At 36.9% G+C, this 13,227-nt stretch overlaps 1 protein-coding gene and 1 long non-coding RNA gene across 2 annotated transcripts; one reads left to right on the top strand and one right to left on the bottom strand.

Moving 5' to 3' along the window:
- The first annotated feature begins 1,419 nt into the window (after positions 1-1,419).
- Positions 1,420-2,701, top strand: LOC107836824 (uncharacterized). The gene is made up of 2 exons (XR_001662789.1): positions 1,420-2,044; positions 2,075-2,701. It is a non-coding gene; the product is annotated as an uncharacterized LOC107836824 (long non-coding RNA).
- On the bottom strand, positions 2,431-11,501 carry LOC103141771 (phospholipid phosphatase 1-like). Its single transcript, XM_007557533.2, has 7 exons — positions 11,373-11,501; positions 11,042-11,190; positions 8,003-8,154; positions 7,635-7,915; positions 5,070-5,127; positions 3,959-4,135; positions 2,431-3,117 (listed from the first exon to the last, which is right to left on the bottom strand). The coding sequence occupies exons 1-7, from the start codon at positions 11,396-11,398 to the stop codon at positions 2,992-2,994; spliced, it is 969 nt and encodes a 322-aa protein (XP_007557595.1). The 5' UTR covers positions 11,399-11,501; the 3' UTR covers positions 2,431-2,991.
- Positions 11,502-13,227: the final 1,726 nt, after the last annotated feature.

Genomic DNA, 13,227 nt, shown 5'->3' with positions numbered 1-13,227 from the left:
TTTGAGTAATTTCACTGGAGAACAAGCTTGTTTTAACCAATCACCACACAAACACACCTGCAGTTTTTCTGAGTTTCATAAGTTTTACATTGACATTTGATTTGGAAAATGTTTATTTTGCCTGGTTTCATTTTGTGATTATTTTTATTCTGGTCTTTAAAATACTAAAATTTACAGATAATATTTTGGTGATATTTCTAAATATTAAATTATTGACTTTTTTTGTCAGTTACTCAGGACTTGAGTAGCCAATTTACCTGTTGAGTATTTTTATTTTATTTTATTTTTTTGGACAGCTACTTTTTACATATATTTAAAAATATGTAGAAGTAGTGCTACTCATACTTGGGTACAATTTTTGGGTTCTCTACCCACCTGCAAAATCACAATATAAATATCGGCTGTAGGTGAAAATATTCATTTTGGTGCATCCATATTTAACAGGTTATGAATTTGTTGCTAAGCAGTATAATGTTATAGTGATTATAGCAATGTAACATGGCTTTCACAACAAATGTGAACTGATTAAGGGAGTATTATGATGAAATATCCAGTAATGGATATTTCATCATGATCCACGTTGCATTACAGGTTCATTGCCATTAGTAATTATAGTTTTACTTCACATCTTGTTTAGCTGTAGAATTTAATTCTTCAAAACTGTAGCATTTTATGCTGATAATAAGAAGCTGATGCTCAGCCCAGATAATCTCAGACTGGATTCTTTGGCATTAATTCACTTTTCTCCAACAGAACCTTTAGAAATAAATCAGATTAGGAATATACAGACAACAAATCAGCAACTGTGATGCATTACTTCCCCTGAGGTGAAAGGAGTCAGGGTTTGTTGTCCTATTTGTTAAAGAAGCCATTTTGAGTTAAATAAAAGCACATGAAATAATGTCACGTTCCCCAAATTACCTCCAGTAAACTTGTTTTTTCTGTGGTCTCTAAATTCTTGTGCTGAAGACTTCCTATGCAGTCTCATATATGGCCAGCAGGGGGCCTTACCCATCTGTAGATATATCTTCGGAGGTTCACGTGATTGTGTTATGAGACACCAAAGTTTGTGTTTGAGTTGAGGTTTCCAGATCAGTCTGTGGTTCTATTTACTAAGAAATCAAAATAAATACAAAAAAGAGAGAATTTTTTTTGTCACTATCGGACTTTTTCTGTGAAAATGTCACCCTGTAACACGTTTCAACCTCAAGGGCCTATATAGCTATATAAATAGCTATAGGTATTTATGTGGCCCTTTGCTTTCCATAGGGCCACATAGATAAAAATGTATAACAGTTGTGTGGTTCAATGTTATTTTTATCAGTCAAGTCAATTCAGTTTTTATTTTTTAATAGGTAGATTTATTAACACGTTCTGACACAACAGGCCCTTTGAGAACATTAATCAACTTGATGAGGCCCAGAATGAAAATGATTTTGACATTCCTGCCTCATAAGATTAAAAAAAAGTCTATTTGTATCAACAAAATGCGCTTGCAGCTCAGATTTGATCCTTTCCTGAATTTTCTGGAAGCCTCAAATGGACCCCGAGTCACACGTTGGACACTATTGATCTAAATATTTCCCCGTTCTCAGTCATTCTGCTGACATGTTCTCACTTCCTCCCTGTGGTCTGCCTGTGTCCTCCAAAACCGCCTTTTCAAGAAGAACGCTCTGTTCTTCTTTCTGCTCAGTCACGTGAAATGTAACGTTAAGAACTCAGAGAGGTTTGAGTCGTGCGTTTCTCTAGCTGCATGGTTGACTGGTGGTGGGATAAAGTCAGACATGTGACAGACAGTAAGTGGAGCTGCTTTCACTGAGGACTATTGTTGGTGTCAGTGTGACAATAAGAGCGAGCTCTGTGCTGCCGACATACAGACAATAACAGGTCAGAAGACATGGGCAGGTTCTCAAGGGTAAAGTTGAGTAATTTCAAATATGAATCTCATTAGTTCATTATAATCAAGTCTTGTACATGAAAAAAGCAAAGAATTAAATTTCTATGGAATTTTGAGGTGTTTTGTTTGACAATTTGTTTTAAATTCGTGAACAGAATCTGTTCAAGAATTGAACAGATTGTGATCGTTACTTAATACTGTCAGTAACAATCTGACGGTATTAACACTAACATGGGGTTATATGAAAATGAGCTATAATGTTAGTTTTAATGCTACTTTCAGTGTTTGGGTTATCACATTGACACTACACAAACATGGAGTCTTCGTTCTCATACATTAGGTTTCTTAAAAACCTAAATGCCTGAAAAAGTATTTATTTGAGTACATTATTATTATAACAAAAGACTGGTTTTTCCATCATTTGTATTACAGTCTACTTGCGTAAGAATAATAAAAATTTCTGCAGTAATTCTTGCCCCATCTGCTTTACATTTTCCAAAGACAAAAAAATACACAATGGTAGCAAAAAGGCTTTTCCCCCCTCCTTTATTTCAAAACTTCTGAACAAAAATATAAATTTTACACAATTATCCAGAAAAAGATTGCATTTAAATATATATATATAAAATTACACCTGGAAGCTGACAGCAGGCAGCAGCTTTAAACTAAGGCAATAATCAATATAAAATATTTTATTTTTGAGTTCAGTTTCTGTTTATAACAGCCCTGGTTTCCTTAAGCACATAATCACCAGATCTCTACAAGCCTGCTTGCAGCGTGAATACAGAGGCTCATTATATTCTTTTTTTTTTTTTTTTTTTAAAAAGGAATTTTCATCCAAGATGGCAAATCAAACAAGCATGTGCTACCAATGTCCTGTGCAGTGCGCCTGAGTCTGTACCTGAAGCTACACCAGGTAGCAGCTAAAGCCTGCATGCAGGCTGCAGCAAATGGCACCATGTAGGTAAAGCTTGTGCGCCCCAACAGGCAGCAGGTAATGTATAAGGCTTGCTGTTTGTTTATGGGTTTTAGGTCGACTCTGAGGTCCTTTTGGAACTGAGGCTGAGCAGAGGAGCGTCTCTGAGGCACCGGAGTCATTCAGTGTTGCAGTAGTGGTTGCTATTGTTGGAATTTTCCTGTAAATTGGAGTGAGGGTCCTCTTCCGCCTGCGATACCACTGGTTCCACTGGCAGTGAAAAGAAGTTGGAGACACAGAAGACCTGCAGAAGACAGACAAAATGACAATACATTAACCATGTAGCCATCACTGAAATGTGAAGACATTAGAATAATCCAAGTTGACCATAACTGTTTGAATGGATCTTTAAAAACATATGGACCCCTTGAATGTTATTGTTTATGTCCGAGAATTTCGCGCATGCGCACAACGCTGGAGGGCTTTTTTTTTTTACATGCTAGCCATAGCCGCGCTGCTGCGGTAGAACAATTCCGTTAACTAAATGAAACCTGGAGATATAGGTATTATTAATTTAGTGCAGAGTGTCACAGAAAAGGAAAAATAACGCTGAAAAACCGTTAAAGTACAACTCAAACCCACTGCTACCCCCTAACCCCCACTCTCTGTGTCGTGCTATGCTAGGCATGGTCTCGTTACTATAGCAACTGACAACAATGCCACTTTATGTTTCAGGATTCAACACCAAAAAAAAAACCAAACACACACAAAAAAAAACACCCAAACATTTCCCACACAAACACCACAACATTCAGTCGGTTACAGCATTATGGTTTTAAGCTTGATGTTTAGTTTCCGACTAATGAATCATCGCTGACGTAGATTAGCTACCGTAAAAAAAAAAAAAGAAAAAAAAGGAAAACATTACTCAGGGCATTCACTTTCTTCAGTGTCAGCAATTTCACACTGTGTCAAAAATAATAATTTTACTGAGTGAGTGTGTGAAATATCACATGGGCATGAGCTGGTATAACTCATGGTATGACAGAGAAAAAAATGACTTCTCTGTATTTGCAACAACAACAACAACAACAAAAAAAAGAGCAACTGCTAATTATCTTTCAGCCACTTTATGGGACACTTACTGTGAAAACCGCCACCAAACCGCCCTGCAAGAGGCCAACACACACGTCACTCCAGTGGTGTTTGTAGTCAGACACTCGGGTCAAACCCACATACACCGCAGTGGCAATCAGGAAGAACTGGAGGGTGGGACGCAGAAGCCGTGACCACTTTGACCTCATCCTGGCTTGAAGGTACAGCTGCAAGATACAGAGGAAAGAAAAATGCACAGTCACACCTTTCTCTACAGATTCCACAGTCTGTATCAATATTTGTGATACAGGTGTTCACAAGAGCCATTTTACTAGTCTTTTTTTAAAGCACAATAAAAAAGTAAACATTTATGCTTCAGAGAGTTTCACTGGTTGTTTGAATACCTCACAAATGAGATAAACATGGCATGTAAATATCTCATTTAGTGATTATGTTCAAATTCAAAGAGTGCTTCTTTGTGTATTGTCTTGACATCTGTGCTGCATTGTTTTCCAAGCAGAACCAGTTAAGCACATGACATAAGCCAACATCATGAGTAATTTATGCAGTCAGGGTCTCATTACATCTTCCTTAGATAATGAGATTTTAGTCTTGTCAATTCAGACTGTTGTGAGCTCCTTTCAGAATGAGCAGTTCTAGAGTTTCTTGTCACGTTAAATCCAAATAAGCTGCGGCTGGCCACGTCCTTCAACTCAGCGTTTAAACTAGCATGTGAAAATGGCTGCAAACATACATGCAATTTTACACAAATGTACATTTTTAAAAAGCAGAAGTGGAGCCTCCTGCACCGTTAGCAAGAATGCAGCAAGTGGTTTCTGGATGAAAAGTCGACAACAAAACACTTGTCTTTTCCAGCAGCCATTGTACAGCGCATACAGCGGTAAAACCAGCTGATCATACGTTCTGGAGCTCAGCTGGGGTGAGCTCTAAAATGTTGTTTGTTTTTTTTTTTCTTAAGCGCTTTGGCTGTTTTTAGAAGCAGTGGAATGCTTTCAGGTCAGGCAATGCTTGCCTTTGCATGATAATGATTATTTTCAAGGGTTATTAAATGCATTCTGCGCCCAAGCTGAGGTTAAGGATGCTGCAAAACTGCATAATGACTATGATGGGGATGCAAAAACGTTTATTATATGTACTTACGGAAAGGAACAGCATGCAGTACATGGAGAAGGACGAGTGACCAGAATAAAAGGACAATCTATAAAGGAGAAAAAGATTGAAGTTTAGTCACTTTTCTTTAAATATGCAGTGAAAATGAAACTATAGCACATAGCACATATGGCACATAGTCTGTCCTCAGATTCTGACTCTTGATCACCTGAATATTTGTACCCTGATGTGATAACAGATAAGGCGTGTGGGAGAGAACTGGCCAGCAGCCAATCAGAACCACTTCCTCTTGCAGAGATGCCATTATGCCTCTGTAACCATTTCCAAGTGCTCAGACTTTCCATTTGAAAAATGTCTTTTCTGAACCAAACATCTTTGCTGATGTGTCCCACTCGTCTTCCTGGCTGGTTTTATTGCTGCTGCACCCTCTGCTGCCGATTGTCTCCTCAACCTTTGCAATCTGGTTCAGAGTCCTTTGGCTTCAGTTCCACATTTGGGTGTAAGCAAATTTAATTTGTTTCTCAAATTAGCTCTTCAGAACACAGCGTCTCCCCTGGTATTTGAAATTTTTTGTTTGTTTTGACTTTATTACTAGGCAGAAGAAACCCAAGCATTTTGGAAACAGAACACTAAAGCGATGTGGAATTAAACTGTCAACTAGAGGAAACTGCATATTTTGGTATCAATCCGATGGCAAGTAAATACACGTCCAGAATCACTGATTAATACCAATACCAATACTTTTTATTAGTTAGTTATAATATGTCAAACTTCTGACTTCTTCGGTTGTTTTTAAGGCTTTTAGTTTGAAACATTTTGTTAAAACCAAGCACAGAATTTGAATAAGGTTTATAGGTGTAAACAAAATACTTTAAAAACAAGGTCAACAAAAAAATAAGACAAATTTGTGTAAATTTTTTACTAAATAAAGTGCAAAGAGCAAAACAAAATCTGTTTTGAGGCACCACTGAAAAACAATCCATTAATAAAAGTTTAAAGACAGAATATGAGACGGTTTGTTTCATGGGGGGAAATTTACCTTCTAACCACACAGTTTACAGTCTAATCTCTCATGAAATACAAAACTTTTTTTTAACTCTTATGACTTTCACACATTTGTCTCTAAAGCTGCTAAAAAAATAATTGTAAATAACCAACTGTATAACTAAATAGGACAGAATAAAAAGGTGATTTGAGCTTTTACTGACTCAGAAGATGCTTTTTCCCCCCCATTACGTGTGTAAAAATGTAATGGTTCACAGTCAGCTGTTTACTCATCTTCATCATTTGGTAAAGGGAGGGAATCACACATTAAATGGTAATTTTTAAAAGATAAATCATCATTACCACGCCTTGAAAATTCCCATAAAATGATTCATTGCTGAAGTATTTTTTGCAATTGAACTCATGTTGAGTTGCTTGGAGTATCGCGCAAAAGTTGATTTGTATTAGCTATTCTTCACAATAAGAAAGAAAAAATTAAATTTGAAAGAGGCAGGAGTGTATTGTTGTTTTATGTCAGAGATAAAACAATTACTCATCTAAACTGCTAATATCTGCAGGTGGAAGAAGGATTTTAAAGCTCAAAACAACTAGAATAAACAATCCAGGTTTATCCAGGTTCATCTCGTCACCACACAGTCAAAACGGTTAGAGGGAGAGAAAAAGACTGAACTTGTTCATTTATTTTAAGGATTTCACACATTTTTGACAGAAATGTGAATAACTGATATTTACATGATAGCACATTCCACCTTCTCATATGAATACAATAACCAACAACCATGGATAATAAAACTGATATCTACCATCTCAGATCTGAATGAAACTAGTATTATTTTAGTGGTGCCATTGACAACTATTTCTATTTTGAATATTTTATCACCAATCAGCCAGCCAGTGAACAAAATCTTCAGATTTTCAACATTGATCGCCTCTGATCAGTGATTAGCAGGAAAACGCTGAAGAAACTGATTCTTTTTCTCTGATTTCTGTCTTGTGAAAATTAGACTGTTAGGCAAACAGTGTTCAAAGATTAAATCAGAAAATGTCTTTCATTATCCGCTAGTTTCCAAATTACAATTTCTCCAAGGACTTCAAAGTCTATTTTATCTCATACCGACAGGATTTGTTTAATTAACATGATGATTTTGAATGTAGTTCGTAGAGGGAAAATCACACACCAGGTTCCTCAAGGCTCAATTTGTGGACCAGTTTCATCAAATGATGACCACATTTCCTACAATATGATTTTGTAACATTTATTCCCAGCACAGTTACCAAATTACAGTGATCCAAATATTTAAGAATGGATTGGTACGGCTAACTTCAGAAAAAAAACATAAATTATTGTTTTTGGTTCCTAAAATGTGAGGTTAGAGATCTGAACTCAGCTGGATTCGATGAGGCTAAAGACCAATGAGCATTTAAAATAAAGCCTCTACAGTTTTAAAAGTTTTCTCCATGCCAGTCCCCCCCCCACCCCCACCCCCAAAACTAATTTTGTTTCATATTTGAAGAATTTCCCACTTTAAAATCAAATTTTAATCAATTTCTTTTAATCACAGGAGATTAATTTCAAAGATGAAACCTCACCTGGCTTCGGTCACCTCAAAATCATTTCCAGTGCAGGTGAAGTTCTCTATGTATCCTCCGGTTTTACAATCGATCTGATCCCACACCGGATTGCATACAGCCAGGAAGTACGGCCGCAGTCGGCCGATGGAGTATTTAGCAATGTCAGTCAGAGACTGGCTGGCAGCGGCTCCAAACACGGCGCTCCCCACGGCTTTGTAGACACACATCATCCATTTCCTCCTCAACGACCGGTTCTTGACGCGACACATGTACACTGATATAAACTCACCGCAGACGAGCTGAGATGGAGAAAAAGGAAAACAAGCCATGATGGAAAGACATCTCATCGTGAAAAGGAGTCAGATTTTAATCTAAATCATTCTTACAACTATGAGTGTGAAGGGAATCATGACTCCGAGGAGCAGCTGGTAGGATATGGTGTCCTCTTTGTAGGGGAATCTGATGGACTCATCGTTGCAGAAGAAACCCCGCTTGAAGGGGCTGTGTCTGGGAGTTAGGATGAAAAATGGAAGTCCAACTGTGAAAACCAAAAGAGAGACAAAGAACAGGACATTAGATATTAGTCAGTTGTAAATGCCCCCAACTGATGATCAACTTTCCTGATTGGTCCTGAGCATTTAAGGCAACACTCTTCTGATAAATAATTGAGACTTTTGGTTTAACTAACAAGAAGCTGCTGGAAATTCAGGAAAAGTAAAATACAGCTCTGGAAAAAATTAAGAGAACATGCAAAATGATCAGTTCTCAGAGTTTACTCTTTATAGGTTTATGTTTGAGTAAAATGAACATTGTTCTTTTATTCTATGAACTGCTGACAACATGTCTCTGAAATTCCAAGCAAAAATTTAGTATTTGCAGAAAATGAGAAAGGGTCAAAATAAAAAAAAAGATGCAGTGCTTTCAGACCTCAAATGATGAAAAAGAAAATAAGTTCATATTCATTTAGAAACAACAATATTAATGTTTTAACTCAGAAATGAATATTTGCTGGAATAACCAGGAGGTCTTCAACGGGGTTCACTACAGTGGACTCTTCATTTTTTCCAAAGCTGTGTTTGTACCTCAATAGTGGAACAGCTGTGCCATCTAAACTTGTTCTTTCTCATCTGCTATTAATTTTTTTCTTTCATGATCATCAAAATAATCCTATATCGGTTCGTTTCTTTCTTTTTTGTGCGTCTTCTCAAACCCCCAGTCGGTCGTGGCAGATGGCCGGTTATAGTGAGCCCGGTTCTGGTTCTGCTGGATGTTTCTTCCTGTTAGACGGGATATTTTCCTCTCCACTGTCGCTACATGCATGCCCAGTATGAGAGATCGCTACATACTCATCCAGGAGGAGAAACTGGATGCAATCTGCTTGGTTTCCTCAGAAACTTTTTAAGCTAATTTGAATAATTATCTGAGCTTATTCTTTGATTATTAGGATAAATTTGAATATTTGTGCGATTGAACTGAAATTGTTTCGAGACGACATTTATTGTGAATTGGCGTTATGTAAATATACTGAATTGAATTAAACTGCAGCCCAACCTAGTTTCACCTTCAAAACCTGCTAGAAGAGACAGTAACATCGTAATTTAAATGTTCTAAACAAAACAGGGAGTCAGACATTTTGAATCAAAATAGTCCTTTTCAGATTTTGCCACATTTTAACAAAGTCGAACTTTGACAGCTTGATATCCCATAATCCAAGCTGTACATGAAGTCTTTATTTCACACTGTACTCTTCATTAAGCCTTTGCTACCAAACAGGAAGTTTGCAATGTTTCAGCTCACCCAACTTTATCCACTTCATTAGAGGACAATTAAACCGCAGCACCACTTTCTGCTTGTGATCACACTGCGAAGATGTTGCTCAAACACACTGGCTCCACATTCATCAGCGTTCAGCTTTATCTCTGCTTGCGACACCAACAGGATGGTAGGATTTACTAGAAGTTTCACAACAACTGAAGCACACAGCGTGAGGTTGATTACAGCAAAACAATTTTGTAACAGCTGTGTAACAGCCATGAAGACCAACTGTGTCACCACGCACACAGCGAAGGGCAGGTCTGACTGGATGAGACCCAGGATGTGTGATCCGTCTCGAACACATGCTCCAACATGCTTCATACTCTTCCGTTTTATCTGAATCGGTTTTATCTGATCTAAGAAAGTTCAGACTGAAAACTCTGACATGAGATCTGGCGTTTCTCCAAGTGTGTATTCTTTCAGGCTAATCGTCACATCAAATTACTCCATCTGCAAGGAGATCTGCACAAGCTTATGGGATTATATTTTGTTTTTTTGTTTTGTAGAAGCATCCACCACCATTACAAGATCGACTCTTTAGTTACTGAAAATTATGAAGATCAGACTTTCTTTGCATTTAGCCAAAATTGATTTCTACACGTAAATATCGGTGAAATGTTTAGTTTTGTCACTTATTCGCAAAAAACATTTAGCAGATGAAGGTAGAGACATGAAAAGACAAACGTATCTTTGTTTAGTTTCCATTTTTAGGCTTGATCTGGGATGTTCAGCTTTAAACCTGACATGTCAACTGTGTTTCTTTGTGATAATGACAAACCAGACCAGCTGGATTGTGCGGAGATTAAATCACACGTTTTCTGGTTGGGTGACTTCTAAAAGCAAATGTTCCTCTTGAATGTATTCATCAAAATAAAATGGTGCAAATGAACACCACTCAAATGTTTACTTGTATAAAACTCTTAAAACATTGCATCAATTTCTTCCCACCATCTATTAAGGCACCAATTTTCTTAGTCTTAAAATCTTAATAAAATACATTCAAGTCACATAAAATGCAGAAAATGTTGCTTTTTAAAAAAATATATACTACAGGGAGAAAATGCACTTTTACTGTAATGTTTGCTTTAGTTTCTTACTGCATTTTACAAGAATCATAATAATTACAGAACAAAAATGTCCTGTTATGTAAACACAAGGTAAATAGGGGCCTGCATCTGCTTGTGGAAAAAATGAGGAATAAAGAGTCAGCAACAAAGCCAACCACAAGACAGTGACTAAGCAGTGCGGAATATCCTCAGGGAAAGCTTTCTACAGCTCTCAAACCCTGATCTTATGAAACCAAATCAGAAACTGCAAAGGCTTGTTATTTTAATCTCTATAACTGGTTCTACATGCTTTTTCTGTGATTCTTTTCCACTCATGCAGCTAAAAATACAGATTTATGAGGGAGGAGGGGGGGAAAAAAAGAAAAGAAAATATGCAGGGTGGGACTTTTTCCATCTTCCTGCCTGGCTGGTGAAACCTCAAGCCTTCCTCTGAGTGTGCAAATAGCATTTATGCAAATAACCTTACACTGAATTCCTCCTCTAGTTCTTGACTTCGGTTCTGAGGCTTTTAAAAAAGTTGCAGAAAAAAACAGGTTTACCTACCGAGGACAAAGCAGACAACATCGAAGATGACAGGGATTCCCGAGGCTTCAAACATCTTCGCTGCTTTCGGGTTTGTGTCTTCAGTGAAAAGTTTCCTGCTGCTTTCAGGAGGAGAGACGAGGCGCAGCCTTTCTGCCGCACATGTGTCTCTATTCCAGCACACAGTTAAAACACAGCACTGTCATTGTCTCTGGAAGCGTCCGAGCCGCTGTAAATCTACCACGGAGCGTTTAGTGGGGAAGGAAAACCAAACCCTCCAAGACGAACAGAGGGTGAAACTAAAACTAGAACTAAATAAATAAAAACCAAACAGCACCAGACAGCCGCTCACCCTTCCTGTTGCTCACCGACCATCATAACCCAGCGGGATTCCTTTTGCTCATCGGAAAATATCCTCTTGTCAGCAGATGACACATTTATCCAGATTGTCCCCGGAGCGCTTTGATTAGCGATGCCTTCAAGGGAAGCTCGGAAACCTCGATCACCAGTGATTACTCGTGAAAAAAAATCGATCATTGTGTCAATTTTTTTTTTTTTTTTTACCAATGTAGCAGTGATTATGGAGGTCCAGAAGTGCCACAATTCACTTAGAAATTAACTTTAAATGTTTGCTTATGAAACTATCACTTACTCTGGGTAATATGTTAGAATAGAGTAAAGTACTCTCATTGACAATACAGCGTTTACTATATATTCTTGAAGGGGCTGTGTCTGGGAGTGAGTGTGCCCCAAATGCCACTACAGGTTAAAAAAAAAAGAAAATAACTCATGAAGCTTGAGCAGAAACAAGAAATCTTGCTTCATCATCAACAGTAGGTGTGTTTCTGTGTCTGATGCATATTTGCTTAAATTATGTTTGTTCTTCAGTCTGTGAAATTACTGGCAGTGGCTCCAGAAAATAACAAGTAACAACAAAAGTAATACTTCATAATATTACTCAAGTAAAAATAAGAGGTGTGAAAAACAACTTCTAAAAGTTTGTTTCCCCCCAAAAAAAGATACTCAAATAAATGTATCCAAGTCTCTTTAAACTCTTTTACCGCTAAATATAATATAGGTGTTTCACAAATTAACATTTTATGACTTTTCCGTAGGTTTCACTCCTGTGAAAAATACTTAACGTATTAAATGTAAAATTTTTTAATAATTTATATTCAACATGGATAGCACACCTGAATTATGTTAATATACTTTAAATAATTGTCTTCCATTACACTTTCTTTAGAATACATATTAATAGAAAACATTCTAGTTTGATGTTTCTATATAATTAAGTATATTAATTTTGTGATTACAATTTTTTGTAGATTTGTCCATTTCAATAGGATGTTTCAGTATATTACATATAAATGTTATTTTTAGGTCAAGTTTTCAATTTTCAAATGCCATACATCAACATCTGAACCAAAAGAGCATTTTAAATCCAAATTATTCTCACAAAAATATTATAATAATCTCTATTTAGTGACATATTAACACAATCAGATATTTACAAACACTCTCATGGGAGCTTCTCCTTTCCTCCTCTTGTATTTGAATTTCCAAGCTGCGCTTGAAGGCACCTCTAGACAGAGAAAGGGGAGGTGAGCCAGGAGCCAATCAGGTGCCAGCCTTACTGCTACGTCAGCAGTCGGCTGATGCAGGTGTGCTCCTCCCTCCACCTCGCTGATTGTCCTCAGACCGGAACTAAGGCGTCAATAGATTCGCGGCAACATGTTGATCAGATATGTCTCTGTTGTTTTACCTCAAAAAAGATCGAAGCAGTTTTTAAAAATAATTTTATAGATTTTAAATGTTTCAGCAAATCGTGAATTTTATTTTAAGTCACAAAAGTTTGTATTATATTGTAATAATATTCTAATATTGCTTTATAAAGTGGACATTGTGCCTTTTGCAATACTGCGTGTTTTCCTATGACTATGCAAAGTAATAAAATACTCTTGGTTGTTTTTAGTACATGAATAATCTCCCAAAAATCTTATTTTAATTCATTATTAGCCTGAAAAAAAATATATTATTTTTATATCTGAAGTAAGTTAACTGGGGTTTCTGGCAGATTATAAAGAATCCAAAAATATAAACCAGAGGAAAGACAGCTAGAATATAAGTTTTCAAAACTCTTCAGTTTCAATTAAATTTATGGTTTAGGTTCTGCAACACATTTATCAACACTTCCCTTTTTCAGC

This window comes from Poecilia formosa, unplaced genomic scaffold (assembly GCF_000485575.1).
Source record: "Poecilia formosa unplaced genomic scaffold, Poecilia_formosa-5.1.2 Scaffold89, whole genome shotgun sequence".
Classification (NCBI taxonomy): domain Eukaryota; kingdom Metazoa; phylum Chordata; class Actinopteri; order Cyprinodontiformes; family Poeciliidae; genus Poecilia; species Poecilia formosa.
Note: the sequence above shows the minus strand (reverse complement) of the source record. Positions and strands in the feature narration are given on the sequence as shown.